Source organism: Mastigoproctus giganteus, chromosome 8, assembly GCF_048544385.1.
Source record: "Mastigoproctus giganteus isolate SK-2022 chromosome 8, ASM4854438v1, whole genome shotgun sequence".
In the NCBI taxonomy this organism is placed as follows: Eukaryota; Metazoa; Arthropoda; class Arachnida; order Uropygi; family Thelyphonidae; genus Mastigoproctus; species Mastigoproctus giganteus.
This window is the reverse complement of record NC_143582.1, coordinates 16,131,549-16,149,153: the sequence shown is the minus strand read 5'-3', so window position 1 is coordinate 16,149,153 and position 17,605 is coordinate 16,131,549. Positions and strand designations below refer to the sequence as shown.

Here is a 17,605-nt window from a genome sequence, read left to right as displayed (position 1 = left end):
TTCAAATTTTTAGCAGTACCTTCAAAATTAATCTGTTTAAAATTATTTGTACAATAAATATAAAATAATGCAAATCTATGTCAGTCATTGAAATCTTGATTGTAATGTACAGTTTGCTGTTCTTTTTTTGTTGCTATTTTTAAGTGATTTCCTTTATCTTTAATATATATATATATATATACTGTATATCAAAATGCTACTTCTCATGAACAGTGTTAAAGTAAACAAGTTTGTTGAAGAATTCTAGTACTCCTTGTCCCCCTCTACTTGACCTCTGAAATAAATGGATAGCCTTATCTCTTTAGGATAAAAGATCTTGTTAACTCCTGTCATCATACAGTAAATATTACATGATCTCTGTTTCTGTTAACTGTAATCTAAAAGCTACTAAATGAGGAAGTGGAAAATCTTTTTGACTGCTTTCTTTCATAATGTCCCTCTCAGAAGCCTTAATATCACTGCATATTTATTGAAATAATGTTGACTTTTCTAATAAAATGAAATATGATTTTTGTAAAGAGAAGGAGACAGGAGTTAAAAGCAGAACACAGTGAATATAGGTAAATATCATATTATTTAATGTATATTGAAAACTTGATATGTTTTTAAAAATTTGCCACACACTCACACATGGACATTACAATTAGGGGAAGTAATGCATGCATTATTTTCTCTCTCTCCGTCTGTCTGTGTAATTATCACTGCGTGCATGTGCACCTGTGTATAAAACTGTGTGTACGTGCTTATCAGGTATGTGTATGTATCAGTGTGCATGATTTTGTATTGTGGGTTTTTGCATATGTATCGGCGCAGGAGTGCATTGTGTACAGCGAGTGCGACCATTATCGATGCGTGCTTGTATGGATCAGTATGTGTGTCTGTGTAAATGTCAGTGTGTTTGTTTGTGTGTCTGTGTAAATGTCAGTGTGTTTGTTCGTGTGTCTGTGTAAATGTCAGTGTGTTTGTTCGTGTGTCTGTGTAAATGTCAGTGTGTTTGTTCGTGTGTCTGTGTAAATGTCAGTGTGTTTGTTCGTGTGTCTGTGTAAATGTCAGTGTGTTTGTTCGTGTGTCTGTGTAAATGTCAGTGTGTTTGTTCGTGTGTCTGTGTAAATGTCAGTGTGTTTGTTCGTGTGTCTGTGTAAATGTCAGTGTGTTTGTTCGTGTGTCTGTGTGTAAATGTCAGTGTGTTTGTTCGTGTGTGTGTGTGTAAATGTCAGTGTGTTTGTTCGTGTGTGTGTGTGTAAATGTCAGTGTGTTTGTTCGTGTGTGTGTGTGTGTGTGTAAATGTCAGTGTGTGTGTGTAAATGTCAGTGTGTGTGTGTAAATGTCAGTGTGTGTGTGTGTGTGTGTGTGTGTAAATGTCAGTGTGTTTGTTCGTGTGTGTGTGTGAGAGTGTCAGTGAGTGTGTGTGTAAATGTCAGTGTGTGTGAGAGTGTCAGTGAGTGTGTGTGTAAATGTAAGTTGTTTTTTTTTTTCTATTTTGGTAGTTGTTGTGCATCGGCTTCTGTGGCCATAATGCACCTCCCAAGGTTTATGCAGTACTTTGATCCAAGCCCGAGGCGGGATTCGAACCCGCAACCTTTGGGTTGCTAGGCAGGTACTTTACCCACCCGGCTAGCCCGGTCGGCTAATAAATGTAAGTGTGTGTGTGTGAGATTATCGGTGCGTGCGTGTATGTATATGTGTGCGTATGTGCTTTTCAGGCATGTGTGTGTATCAGTGTATCTGCATGCATATCAGGGCGGGAGTGTGTTGTGTATATAGGTGTGAGTGCATCCAGGTACATATCAGTGTGTGTGTGTGTTTTTATCAGTGCATGCGTATGTATCGTTGTGTTCATGTGTGCATATGTCCTCTGGTTGGCTGTAGCAGGAATCATGTCCTACATTTCTACGAATAAAGAATTTTATTATTATTATGTATCAGTACTTGAGTGCATCGTGTACATAGGTGTGTGAGTGCATTTATTTGTGTATCAGTGTGTCTGTATTAAAATATTGATGTATGTATTTCAAGTTTAATATCTAAGTTTGCTGTGATACAAAGGTGGACACTGGATAATGTCAGTAATCAGGGTATATACCTCAAGCTGATCTAGATAAATTAAGCAGATGGCTGGAAAATGGCACTTGGATATTTAACGGTGATAAGTGCAGACACTCTATTTGGGTAGCAATAATCTCAGAATAATATACCATTTGGGTGGTATAAAATTCGAGGTAGTTGAGCATGCAAATGATCTAGTGGTAGTTCGGTCTGACAACAAATTCTTTGAGGTGTACAGACAAATTGTTAGAAGTTGGAACAGACCATAGGGAGTTCTGCCGATGATGCTCGAATTTTTCTGGCACTGAAAAAGAGGTGATCATCCTGTTGTGTAATGCTGCATACATGTTTGGAAACCTCATTTTAGCAAGGACATAGATCTGCTGGGAAGGGCAACAAAGTTGGATGCAGAAAAGGATATTCCTATCAAGAATGATTCAGATTTGTGAATTGTGTTCCCTGTAAACTAGGCACTGCATGGTGACCTAATTGACTTGTATAAGTGTTTAAAAGGGTTAAGCAAACTAAATGCTAATGGCATCTTTAATCTTTCTCTGATGATACACACAAGGGGGCATAAATTTGAAATGGTTGGTTGCAGAATAGCTGTGTAGAAATTGGCATTCAGCCAAAGAGTAACCAATTGTTGGAAGCACCCACCTAGTGTTTTGGAGATTGGTAGTTTGAATAAATTAAAGGAATGCTTGGACTAATTATTGGAAGGAATTGGTAAATATTAGGTCACCATGCAAATAGATCTGTTTTTCAACAGATCTATGCCCTTTCTAAAATGAAGTTTATTTTTCACTTTTTTTGATTAAAAATTAAGAATGGCTATCGTTTTAAGTTCAAGTTAAGGACTGTAGATTTTTACAGGTTTTATTATCAGTATTATTTAATAAGATAAAGAATCCAGAGATCTGTGCAGGATGTAATCGTGATAATTTTCCCTTTGCTTAAAACTGGCTTGGAATGTTTCCAAATTATAAAACTAACAATAAGGAAAATCTACCTTGTAGAAGTAAGATGCATGACATCATAAGAAATTTAAGAGCCTTCTACAAGCTGTCATGTAGCACAACAAAACAGAATTCAAGGTGGTGAATGATGTTAGATGATTATACTAGAGAAGAATGCCAAATTATATTTTAAGAAGCATAAGATTAAATAAAGTTGTTCAGGTGATGAATAATGAAATAAAACTAGTGCTGAATAAAAAAATAAATGATAAAACCTGTTCTGGAAAATTGTATGGTTGAGTGAAAAAAGCACAGAATATATACAGGATAGAAAAATGATTTCACATTAAAATCACAAAAAAGGAGTTGGAAAAGTAGGAATTGATTTTTTTTACTCTTTCTTCTTTAGCTTCTGTTTGGTCGTTTAAAAAAAATGACTGTGTGGGGTGTAAAGCTAGTTAAATTTAAAATCTATATCAATTTTAAATAATTTTATTTTAGATTTTTTAAAATAAATTGATTTACTTATACTTTTTGTAGCCATCAGTGGTCAGAAACATTTATAACTGCATTGTAACTGCTTAAGGCAGTAGATATACCCGCATCAAAGTAGACTCTACATTTTTTATTGATTCAGTTGTATAAATTGAACCTTGCTGCCCGTGCACCAGTGGCTGCATATGCTATCTCAGAACACAGTAGCACTTCTATTTTTTTACATATGTAAGCAGAACATGTATATTTTGCTTATGTTTGAAAGGTGCATGCACCTATTTAAAATGTACACATGTACAAAACAACAAATTATGCTCAGCCATTCAACTATTATACAGGACTCTGATTGATGGTGTCTGTGGGATTTTGACCAACATGCATTTTAGAGAATTTTGAGTACTACTGCGTTTGTGGATATTTTTAAAAAATGAATTAACAGTAATAGGAAGAAGTTGAATTTAACATAAAGTTGTTAAATTATTGCACATTAGCATTAGTAGAGGCATATGATGCAAGAAAGCAAGCTCATGCAGCATCAGCCAAAAAAAAAAACGGGGGAAAAAAACTCCCATTTCACTCCCTCCATTCATTCCAAATCCTGTCCAGCTCAGCCTTAAATTTATTTAGGCTATCAACTTCCACAACAAAAGATGGAAGTCTGTTCCACCAATCAATTACCCGCTGGCTAAAAGCAAATTTCCGCACATCTATTCTACAACTGTCTTTCCTCAATTTGAATCTGTGCCCCCTCAAGTTCTTAATCTGAGCAAGAGGAAGAATCTCATCAGCATTCAGCTCGCTCAACCCATTTAAGGCCTTATATACTTCAATCAGATCAACTTGCAGGTTCCTACTCTCCAGGCGCTGCAATTTGCAGAACTTAAGCCTTTCTTTGTATGAGCACCCCCTTTGTTTCCCTCACTAATCTTGTTGCCCTTCTTTGTACTCATTCTAGCAACTCTACATTCCTAAAATGAGGCTTCCAGACCTGTACACAGTACTGTAGGTATGGCCTGGCCATTGCCTTATATAACAAGATAATCACCCATTTTGCAAGTGTATTTAATATTTGCAAAATAATAAGAGGAGTTTATCTCAATATGCATGTAGAACTTAAGCATTACAGCTCTGATTCATACTGTCTAAGTGTATTTAATATATTTGCATACTTGCCAACAAGATATTTATTAATGCAGATAGAACATTTGATATACTTGAGTTGAATTCAACTTGGAAATTAATATCTCTGTAAAATTCTGATAATGATAATCTTGAAGATCATTCCCAAAAATATTGAAGAATGATAACCGATTGAGACTGATTAGAAATCTTATGCCATTTTTAGTTTGTCCTTATTTGGGGGAGGGACAAGGGACTTGAGAGTTCCACCAGCTTCTTAAAACATACCACAAGATTATCACCTGCTCTATTCCAACTAAATGAAAATTGCTCTTTAAATGTGCTAGAATACAAATTTTCACCCCAAGGATGCTACTAGTGACAAGTTTGAAAAGAACTAGTGTAGGCAACAGACCTTAATCATAAACAAGGTCATGCCTGAATGTAGATTTGTTGAACATTCCGTCAATAACCTTGGACAAAGATTGATATACATTTATGACATATTAGCATTAGTAGAGGCACATAATGCAAGAAAGCAAGCTTATACAGCATCAGCCAAAAAAAAAAAAAAAAAAAAACTTCTCATTTCACTGATTCATTTATTTCAAATGTTTGTCTAGTTTTGCCTTGAATTTATTTAAGCTATCAACTTCCACAACAACAGATGGAAGTTTGTTCCAGCAATCAACTACCTGCTGGCTAAAGGCAAACTTCTGCACACCTATTCTACAACCATCTTTCCTCAGTTTGAATCTATGATCCCTCAGGTTTGTAATCTGAGCGAGAGGAAGAATCCCATCAGCATTGAGCCTGCTCAGTCCATTCAAGGCCTTATACACCTCAATCAGATCACCTCGCAGGTGCCTAGTCTCCAGAAGCTGCAATTTTCAGAACTTAAGCCTTTCTTCATAAGAGCACCCATTTGTTCCCTTCACCAGTCTTGTTGCCCTTCTCTGTACTCGTTCTCGCAACTATACATCCTTCCTAAAATAAGGCTTCCAGACCTGTACACAGTACTCATGATGTGGCCTGACCATTTCCTTATACAAGGGGATAATCACCTCCTTATCCCTGCTTGCAAAATTCCTGTATATCATTGACAAGACCCCATGATCTACTCTGACAGCCTTTCTGCACTGCTCAGAAAACTTCATATCTGACTGCACAATTACCCTTAGGTCTCTTTCATTATCTACTACCCTGAGTCTAACACCACCCAGCTGGTACATTTCTCTTTTGGTTACTGCTATCCATATGCAGTACTTTGCATTCGTCAATGTTAAACTTTAGTTGCCACTTCTCAGCCCATCTACCCATCTTTTCCAGATCCTGTTGCAGCAGCATACTGTCATTACCTGCCAACCTTTGTATCATCTGCAAACTTTGACATTAAGCTTGATATACCTACATCAATATCATTGATAAATATACAAAACACTGAACCCTGAGGGACACCACTAATAACATTAGTTCATGTAGAGCAGTATCCATTGATTACCACTCTCTGTCTTCTTCTCCCACTCAACCATCCTTTTATCCATTATAGCAACTTTCCCTCAGCGCTATACTGCTCCAATTTGTACAGTAGTCTTCCATGTGCAACGGTATCAAAAGCTTTCCTTAAATCCAAGTATATGATATCAGAATTATTTTTTGCATCCAGTTCCTTTGTGACCACATCATAGTATCCAATCAAATTGATCAGAATGATATTAATAAGAGCTGGGACTCTAAATTCTGATGTGCTGGTGTTCATTACATTTTAACTAGCTAATTGTATCATTTTGATGAATGTAGCAGCTTACCAACCATAATGTCTTCATTTAACTTACTTCATTTCAAAAACAGAATGATTAGCAGAATCGGCTAATATGTAGATGGCATTTGTGAATAACTTGTCATTGTCTTTAGCTTTTCTTTCTATGGGAGAATTGGTGTATATTGAAACGAACCCTATTAAGAAGCGAAAAGCAAGATGCACCATCACAATTTTATTGGTTACGCAGAGAACTGAAAGAGGTGTAGACTATTCTTTTGATATATGCCTGAAAGTGACTACAGCAGTGATGGTCATTTTAGCACCTGCTACTAGCACTGTCAAAACCTAAAAAACATAATAAATACACCATACCATAGTAGACAGCCTCCAGAATGTCCAATAAACATGGCTCATTAGAATTTCTAATGAGCTGTGTTTATTATGCATTTCTATCTCTGATTTAATTGCCCTCAGAGGTCTTCCTCTAAAGAAATGTCGGCTAAGGTATAGAAAGCCAACACAAGAACCAGGAAAACTTATTTTTCCCGCTACCGCAGTTTCTCCCTGCAGTCTCGGTAAACAGATGGTGCGTGTTATCGGTAATGGCAGTATTTTTTTTTTTTTTTTTCTGTTTATACTCCGGCACGACAACCAAGTCAGTAGAGTTTACAATAAATCGTCAATACAAATATTTATCGTATTTAGAAGTCTATAACAATGTATTAATTAGTTTTTTTTCTCATTATTAAAAGCAGATTATTGGAGTTCATGAGTGGGGTTAAATTTACTTATGGGTACACTCTCCAGATTCCTCAGTCTTATGGTGTTTATCCCCCCTTCACACTGTTTTTACCAAATAGGAAACGAACTTCTGCTACTACCGATAACACACGCAGGCTGTAGAAGTCGTTTTTCCTATTTTAAAACAGCAGGAATTGGGTGATAAACACCCTAAGACTGAGGCAGTCTGGAGGGTGTACCCATAAGTAAACTTCAGCCCACTCATGAACTCCAATAATCTGCTTTTAATAATCAGAAAAAACTAATCAATACATCGTTATCGACTTCTACTCCGATAATATGCACCATCTGTTTACCGAGAATGCAGGGAGAAACTGCGGTAGTGGGAAACGAGTTTTCCTGGTAAGTTTCCCATGGTTCTCGTGTTGGCTTTCTTTATCTTCGTCGAAATGTATTTAACACTGTGGGTCATGCAATTCCTGGCATTCTGCTGAGGAGTTTGATTGTTAAACTGCAAGCAGTATGTAATATTCAGTGGTTAATTTTATTTAATCGATAAACCCCATGCCCAATGATGAGCTCTCTCATTTATATCACTTCCTTTAAATTTTCTGTCAAAAATTCAAAAGGGGAGGGGCACTGCATCCACAGTTGAATTGGATAATGTATACCAAGAAATGATGGCAATGCACAAGACTCAGTTACTCACCACAGCATACTACACTACACTATTTATTACTAAACAGTTCATGACACTCTTGGTGTGATCTACTATGTGTATCAGCAGCCCTAGGCATGCATGCCCGACAGGTTGCACTCTGGAAAATTTTCTGTGTCACTCCGATGGTATGATTCTTATTTATATTTCTTACTTTTGCATTCATTTACCTCTCCAAGTGGAATGCTTGAAGATTTTTATGGTTATAAAAATATTTATGTTAATATGATTATAAAAATATAAACAAAAATGGCACTAATGAGGAAAAAGGTTGCCTACCCTTGATCTATAACCATTTCACAATACTAAGGCAGCTAAATTGTGCAACTTGGCAACAGAAGCAGTTAATCGATTGCATAATTTCACAATTAACTTGTTTAATTCTAGTTAGTATCATAAAGTCAGTCTTTCATCAGGACTTTTTTTTTAATACGTCTTTATAGATCCAAATCTTGGGTAAGACAGTGGTCAAGCATATAATGGCTTTATTAAAGTGAGTATATGTGCTGCCATATGATAATGAAAATTTATCTACTAATTTACATAATTCATGCTGGTAATAACCAGCACAAGTGCATTGATAGGCAAACAAATATAGAATACCTGTGAGGTATTCCACCTTACCACACAGAGAATTCCATTAATAGTCAACACAACCACATCATATTGCTCCCCCTCCCAATTGTGTTAGTTCAAGTGTCATTTTTTTAATAAAATGGTAATGAGTCACGTAATAAGTCAGATATATAAAATATTATTTATTCCTTCCAGATTTGCTATTAGTACTATTATTTTTATAATGGACAGTTTCTCAGTTTTTAGAGATATAACCACAGTTATGCATTTCACATAAAGTACTGTTTATTAAAAATGATTAGTTATCTATACTGTGGATAAAGAGATAGAAGTAATACTGTATTGAAAGATGTACTTCTTATTCTCTTATTTTTATTATTGCTTTTAAACTGTGTTTTTAGCTGGTTTATATGCCAGTGTTACCACTTTTTAGCATTAAGCATTTTTGTTTGAATATTTGTTAGGGCATTTTTATTTATTTTTAACACAATATTCACCTGCTTGTACTGTCTGTTACTTGTTTTATTACCTCTGTTCAAGATCTTTGTCTCACGGTCCATTTCTAACCCTCCATTAAATGACTCTCATGCATCATTGACCAGGCTTCTTTCAGGTTTTTCATGCCATGGCACAGAGTGAACCATTTACTAGTCCATACTGTGATTTTCCAATTTACCGCTACATACCACATTACTATTGTATCTACTAGAACTATTCTAGCTACTCTTATTTTTTTTTTTGTCTGATGCTTTGTTCTTTCAAGGGGATAAGCAACAGTAATAGCCATGATAAGTCTACCACAAGAATGCTGTTTTGCTTTGTGTATGTAATAAAGAATTAACTGTTTGAATGCCCTTTGTGTAAAAAAAAAAAAAAAAAAAAAAAAAGTTCAATTATTATCAGAAGTTTCTAAGCATTTGTACAAATGTTGGTACAGTGTATCATCTAATATTTTTTTTTTTTTTTTTTATATAGCAGAACTCCATTGTTCATAATTCTTTAGTTTTTAATTTTTCTTATTTTATAACCCCAACTGAAAATCTTGTAATTGTTAAATTTACTCCATTGTGATAATTGATATCCTATGAAATATTTGTATAGGTTATTTGTGGGAAAGGTTCGAAGATATATTACTGTGAGTTTGAAAATATACTCCAAACCTTACTAATTCCAAAGATTTGTTTTTTAGTTATTTATTTTTTTATTATTTACTTTGATAAATAATAAAATGATTTTCTTTGGGAAATTGTGATAATAATAAATAGAGATAAAGTTTTTTTTTTTTTTTTTTTTTTCCTCCTTTGGCAGTTTTTTAAATTCAAAACTATTAGCTTGCTTTAGAATAGACTCCTTTAACATTTTTGATTATAGTGGGATATAGACTTGCCGCCTTTTGTAGTGCAATGACTTCATTATGCCACAGAAGTTGAAAAATGCCTCACCAGTTTAGTTAGTATAATTTATGAAAAGGACTTCCTTATCCTTCCTCCCCTCTCTCTCTCTCACACCTTTTTTTTTTTTTTTTTAGCTGTTAAGTTTTAAACTTCCTAGCAAATGCAACGATTCTAATTCTCACAGTAGAACAAATTTTGTGTGACGACTGGTTGTCGTAGTATTTGTTTAAAAATCGGTAACCACTAGTTGCCTATTTTTAAACAAATGAAATTACTAAGAGGTCAATCTGTCGTTTATTTAAAACAACTGTCCAACTCGCAGCCCTCCAGTTAGTTTTGTGCAGCCTGTGTGAATATTTTTTTCATTTCCTAAAATGTGTGTAAACTCTTCCTCCCTGCTGCCAAATTAATCTCTTTGAAAACACTTTACAAAAAGTGCTTACTAAATATTGCATGTAAATTTCCAACTGATTTCACATGACATTTAGTAAATAACTTTTGTTATAAGGAAATTCATTAAATTTTTCTAATTTTGCGTGTAATGTTGCAATATATTAAATTTAAATAGCAGTTATTTGTATCGGTATATTTGGAAAAAATATTTTTTGTAATGTAGCCTCCAAGTAAGTACAGTGATACAATGTGGCCACCTTAATAGTTTAATGGTGGATGGACCTGATTTAAAGTATGAAACACTGTTGTGACAGTCTGCTTTATTATCTGTGTTGACTTCATCTAAATGAATAAAAAGTTTTTTGTAGGTTGATTAGGAAAGGCATCAATATTCCGATGGATTGTGGATTTTTTTTTAAATGAATGCATCTATGTAATGAAGGAAGATTAATGCTCAAGATTAAATTAATTGCATGAAGAAATACTGGGACTTGCTGCATATACCAAAAGATGGAAATTTTGCTTTCTGAGTAGTAATTCCAGAGTAGTAGTAACTCTGAGTACTAGTAATTGCTGGTTATAATCAACATCTGGCATGTATACTAAGACCAGAGCACTTACAGCAGTTGATTTTCTGACAAACATGTAGGACAAGAAAATCCTCAGTTTATTGAATTAATTTCTAAGGTCACAGCTTTCGTTATATTAATTTTAATTTTTAAGGTCGTTTAAGTTCTGGCATATAGAATAAGAGATTTTTTTTCATCTGTCATTTATTAGGTCAGTGTTTGAGGAAGCTAGTAACCAGCTTAAATTTCAGTTCCTTATAAATGTCTCTATTTTTGCTGTTTTTCAATAGATTTTTGCATACTTATCAATCTGATTTGTCAAATATTTATATGCTGTTCCTGTTATTTTGTGATCTCTAGATTACTGGCCATATTTATACTCTTCATCATCATGCCAGATTTCTCATTGCTTGCATCGTATCATTTAAGGAATCATGAAGTGTTCTCTTTTTCATTCTTTTTTTTTTTTCTCCACAAATGAGGTCTCTGTTGATAAGCTAAATGAAATTAGATTCTGAATCAAAAAAAGCAGATTTGATTTACAAAAATAAAATCTTTATTTTCCATTAAAAATCCATTGATATTGATAATATCAATGATTGATGACAGTGAATATTTGAAAATCACTGTGAATATCATTTCGTTTTTTCCTTTAGGCTAATTGTGTCTCAGCATGGTCGCTCTCTACACATAGTAGACAGTCATCAGTTTCTTGATTCTCCAGAGTGGTTTGGAGTGTGTAGTGATGATTATTACCAGGTAAGTGTATGCCAGTATACTGAAATAAAGTAATAAATGGGGAAAATGCAAAGTGTGGCAGTAAAGTTTCCAGACTGGTGCTGTTGCGGTCATGTTCGATGAGTTTGAAAATAAACGGAAATAGTACGTTGTAGTTTAAACATCATCCAACAGATGGTGATACAGACATTGCCCATTTGGCTGACAGGTTGCAAGTAACAACAAGTTTCATTAGTACCGTTATCGTTCCGTGTCATAATTTTGCAATGGAGCAATGAAGAAATATCAGATTTTGTTTTAAACTGGGAAAATCTACAACAGAAACATGAAATGTTAAAAACATTTTTTTTTTGGTAATGACATGTTAAGTCATACCAGTGTATTTGAGTGGTATAAGCAGTTCAAAGACATGTGAGGATGTTCATATTGGCCCAAGAAATGGGCACCCAGCAATCTCTTGAAATGAGGATAGAGTTGTAAACGTTTAGGAGAAATTGTGGCAAGAGATCATCATTTGACTATCAGAATGATGGCTGATAAGTTGGATATGAATAAGGAGCCAATTTTTCAAATTCTGCATGGAGATTTATGGGGAAAGGAAGGTCTTGCAAAATTTGTCGCACAGCCTCATAGAAGCAACAAAGGTGTAATCATATGAACACTTCATGCAGCCTTTTTAAGGCAATCCTAATTTCTTTGACTGTACTGTCACTGGAAATGAGTTTTGGGCGTTTCAATACGACCCAGGGATGAAGTGTCAGAGCATGCAGTGGACTTCAAAATCATCACCAAGGCCCAAAAAGTTTTGTTTACAGAAGTCCAGGATCAAGATGATGCTAATCAGGTTTTTCAATAAACAGTACAATTCACAAGGAATTTGTACCTGAAGGGAAGAGAATCAATACTTCATTCTACATACACGTGCTTCAAAAGCTATTGAAGTGCATTTCCTGGGTGAGGCCACAATTTTGGGAGAAAGGCAGCTGGTTCTTGTTGCACAACAATGCTTGCACCCATTCTGCACTTGTTGTGAAATCATTTCTGATGAAAAATGACATTATACAGATCAACCATCCATCCATCCATCCTAGCACCAGAAGACTTCCTCTTTCCCAAGGTGAAAACTGTCCTTTGGAAATTATGAGATTTTAATGCTGAGGACGTAAAGAAAAATGAAAGCGCCGAACCAAAGGCTATGCTGACTCTTTTCAGGAATTTTTTGAATGGTGTAATAAGTGCATTCAATCAGGTGCTGATTACTTTGAATGAAAATTAAACCATTTTTGAGCTGTTTTAATTGCACCAGTTTAGGAACTTTATTGCCACACCTCATATTCACACTGCTCAAAACAATTAGAGAATATTTCTGGATTGAGTGTACTTTACATATTACATTAGCCTGATTTTCAATATACTGGAGAAAAAATACAGATGATGAGAAAAAAAAATTAGTCGAGAAAATTTTGTAATTATCATCAAATCATCAAAATCATCAAATTTTGTAATTACAAGTTACTCATATGATATCATGAAGGTGGATTCCAAGTATAGCTTCTTGTTTCCAGCCACTACTAAACTAGTTTCACACTTCTGTGGCATGGACTTAATTAGATTTTCTAGGAGATCCTGGGGTGGGGGGAATCAGTTCTTGATTGCTTTTTAAGACATTTTCCATCTGCCAGAAATGCCCTGTCAGATGGAATGACTGCTAACACTGATGCTTCCTTAGATCATAAGTCCACCTCCTGCAAACTGGTGCCATTTTTGCCCAAGAGCAGTCTATGTACATTCAGTGTTCGTGATAGGTAAGGACTTGTGAAGAATCAGGTTGCAGGTTGACCCCTAGGCTCATCTACAAGATAAATTAACATCATTTGTCCAGCCTTAGTGTTCTGCATGTCTTAGTGATATGCAACCTGTGGAAACATTATTTGGCAAGTATACAAGTCTCTCTCTCTCTAGATGCTTTTGTATTGTGTGATATTGATATTCATCTTTTCATGTGCGCAGAGAATTCTCATTTCAGTTGCTTAACACTGACCCTCAGTTCCAAGAAACAGTTCAGTCAAATAGCAATCGTCTCTTAGAGAAGATCATGGTGAATGGTTTTAATCTAGTCTTCTTCGTACTTTTCATTTCGAGTGCTAGGCTACTGATGATGCTTTGATATGCCATTGTTTGTGCTACATCCCAAGGTGTATGATCATCTTCTAGTAGCTCTACAAGCTGTAAATTTGGTTAAATCACATCAAGAGGATGATAATTTTCAATAATAAACTTTACTGCAAACTGATCTTTCTCAGTTAATTTGGTAGAAATTAGAGTCCAGTATATGGGGAATATTTTCATATGTGCATCATGCTTTACTGTAAATATTTGCATACATGGAAATATTAATGTTACATCTTGTTAATATCATCTGTTGTGTTATACTAATTGTTTTGAGTGGTCTATGTACCTTCTCAGTTGTGGAGTTTACGTTTTTTTCTTTTCTTTTCTTTTTTTGAAAATATCATAACTCAACTTATTTTGCAAGCCGGTTTGCAGTTGACTTGCTAATTTGTTCTTCATTACAGGAATAAACATGATTTTTCTTTTCCCTGGATGTGTTTAGCCACTTTTTCATGTTATACTGAACTGAAGGTTAAAATATCAATTAAGTCATCATATGTTGATATCATTAAGTTGGGACTAATGTAAATAATTTGTTACAAAATTTAATTGTCCTAGTCTCAAAAAAGGTAAAGGGGAACATATATCATCATCATCAGTCATTTTCAACCCACTGCAGGATGAAGGCCTCTCCAGCAACTTTCCAATTTCTTCTGTTTTGTGCAATGGCCATCCATTTACTACCCACGAACTCATGAATTTCATCTGTCCATCTCTGTTGTTGTCTTCCAGGTTTTCTTTAACTCCTCTTGGGTACTATTTTGTTATTTTCTTAATCCATTTGTCATCATGTCTTCGAGCTGTGTCCTGACCAAGTCCATTTCAGTTCCTTCTTCTTCTTTGGTCCTTAGCTGGCAGCTGGGGGAGGCGGTTGGCCACGCAACCAGTATGCTGCTGTAGGTGCCGCAGGGTTTCGGACTTGCTCTGTGATGTTCTTCCATACCTTATGATCCATGGCTTCAGTCCTGGCCTGGTTAAGGTCGAGACGTCGGCTCTTCAAGTCATCTTCCACTTGCTTGGCTCACGTTTTCCTAGGCGCGGTCCGTTGGATGCTCCATTGGGTGGGTCGTTGTCTCCAAAGGAGTGTGGATGGTATTCTGTTCGTGCCCATTCTACATACGTGGCCAAACCATCTGAGCCTTCGCTTCTGATGGTTTGGTCGGCAATGGTTGGTTGCTGTTCGCATCTGGCGCAGATGGTATCATTAGTGATGCGGTCGCGAAGAGAGATGCCCAAGATCTGCCGCAGGCATCGCATTTGGAATACCTCAAGTTTGTTCAAATCTAACTTGAGACAAATCCATGTTTCCGATCCGTAAAGAAGAATGGGCAGGATCAAAGTCTGGAAGAGTCGGATTTTAGTCTTTGTGGAAATGTTGGTCCTCTTCCACAGACACCATTTGAGCGAGGCAAACGCAGTGGCCGCCTGTCCAATTCTGCTGTGGATTTCCATGGTGGATGCAACTTTCTTCTCCTGGACCAGCGACCCAAGGTATTTAAAGTCCTGCACTTGCTCGATCTGGACGCCTTCGAGATAGATGGTGGCTTGCGACCCATCTGTTGTCAGGGCCTTTGTCTTACCAGCATTGATCTTCAAACCGTATGGCCGGGCAATGCGGGCAATGTCGTAGAGGATGTCCGTGGCTTCAGCGTCGTTACCGGCAAGGATAGCACTATCATCAGCAAACATCAGGTCAGTCACATAGTGATCCTTGTCATATTGTATGCCCTGTCTGTTTCTGAATGCTTGCCTCATAATGGCGTCGACCACGATGTTGAAAAGCAACGAGAAGGCTACATCCCCTTGGCGGACTCCAGTTTGGATGGTAAATTCCTCAGATAAATCGTTCTGGATGCGCACCTGGCTGGTTAAACCGTTGTATGCAGTTTGGAGGAGTGTGATGACTTTTCGAGGTACATGTTCAACCTCTAGTAGTTTCCATAAGGCAGGCCGGTGGACACAGTCGAAAGCAGACTTAAAGTCAATGAAAACAATGACGGTTCGCTGTCCACACCGGATCCTCTCCTCCATCAGCTGACGAATGGCAAAGATTTGATCACAGCATCCTCGCCCGGGTCTAAATCCTGCCTGTTCTTCTCGACTGGTTTGCTCGCGATGTTTTTGCAGTCTTGACTGGATGATCTTCATAAAGACCTTTCCGATGATGGAAAGGAGGCTGATGCCACGGTAGTTCTTGCAGTCCCGGTTATCACCTTTCTTGTGGATCGGTACGATAATGGCTTTCCTCCATGTTAACGGAATTTGTTCAGTGCACCAGATGGTTTTGAGGAGTGAGTGTAGTCGACGAAGCAGTACATCTCCCCCGGCTTTGATCGCTTCTGTGGTGACTTGGTCCACTCCTGGTGCCCTGCCATTCTTCAGGGATTGTATGGCTGCTTTCACTTATTCTACTGTAGGCTCAACATCGACCATGGAGACCTCAGGGGGGGTCGATCGAGAGTGCTGTTGCTGGCGGTCCCTGAGGTGGGTCGTGATTATACAAAGCTTTGAAGAATTCACTCCACCGTTGCAGGTGTTCGGATGGTGATCGCATGAAGGTCCCATCAGCATTCTTGATGTTGTCACTAGTCAATTTGGTCTTTCCACTCAGACATCTGAGGGTGCGGTAGAGAGTGCGGTACTCGTTTTTGGATGCCGCCACTTCAAGATCGTCTGCCACTTGGTTCCAGTATGCTTCTCTTTCTGCTGTCATTCTTTGTCGGACTTCTCAGTTTAGCTGCCGATACCGTTCAAAGTCGACCAACTTTGCCTGTTTCCGTTTGTCCACGAGGTCGAGGCACTCGTCTGATATCCATGGTTGCGTTCGACGTCGGGCAGGTGGACATAGGGGCTTGGCACATTACAGGATGGCATCAGAGATCTGCTTTTCTTCTTCATTTATATCCTCGGGCACGGCCAGCATCTCGAAGCGGTTGGATAGGGCGATCTGATATGCCTGTTTGTTGGCAGCATTCATTAGCTGCCTCCAGTCCAGCTTGGCTGACCGAGATGATCTTTTTGCATGCCGTAATTTGAGCTGCACCTTAGCCCGGATGAGGTAGTGATCAGATCCGCAATCAGGTCCCCTCATGGCACGAATGTCCATGAGTGATGAGCGAAATCTGGCATTGATCAAAATGTAGTCCAGGATTGCTGAGTCCTTGCCAGATGGATTTCGCCATGTAAGTTGATGTTTTTGAGGGTGCTGGAAATGGCTGTTTCCAATGATCAGGTTGTTAGATGCGGCAAAGGACAACAAACGTAAGCTGTTGTTGATCTTCCCACGGCCAAACTTGCCCATTGTTGTTTCCCAACCAGATCTGTCCACGCCAATATGGGCATTAAAGTCCCCTTCGAGGATGATCACTTCTGTCTGCGGAATTGAATCCAGCGTATGTTGGAGCTGGTTGTAGAAGTCATTCTTGGTCGGGTCCAGGCTAGTCTCAGTTGGCGCATAGGCGGAGATAATATGGGTCTTGATGGTGCCCTTGACAGTAAGGACTGCCAGGCGGTCCGATATTGGTTGGAAAGCGATCACACTACTGGTGGCCTGAGCATCGACCATAAAGCCCACTCCTGCTTCTCGTTTCTCACCACCAGAGTAGAATAGCATAACCGCTTCGTTAGGTGCTGGTGGTTGGATGATCATCGTTCCAGACCCGGTGAGCCTTAATTCGGATAATGCCGCGATTGATATCTTGCACCTAAGTAGTTCTTGGGCAATGATTTCCTTTTGTCCAGCGTGGTGCCCCGTTCGAACATTCCATTCGCCAATGTTAATTGTCCTTTTCGGCATAGTAAGCTTATTGCTGTGGCCAGTGATCCACTTCACACCAGCACCCTGGGTCCCCAGTGCTGGCACATCGGCTACCCCGGATGCGGTAACATTGTTGTAAGAGCTTGTTCCGAATTTCATGCGGTTT

At 37.6% G+C, this 17,605-nt stretch overlaps 1 protein-coding gene across 1 annotated transcript in view; it reads left to right on the top strand.

Annotated features, from left to right (window-relative positions):
• Nucleotides 1-17,605, top strand: part of LOC150081293 (popeye domain-containing protein 3-like) — a 127,985-nt gene that overhangs the window by 13,211 nt on the left and 97,169 nt on the right. The window contains exon 2 of the mRNA XM_090379207.1: nucleotides 11,429-11,531. Within this exon, the coding sequence (XP_090235333.1) occupies nucleotides 11,429-11,531 (103 nt within the window). The remainder of the gene's footprint in view (nucleotides 1-11,428; nucleotides 11,532-17,605) is intronic.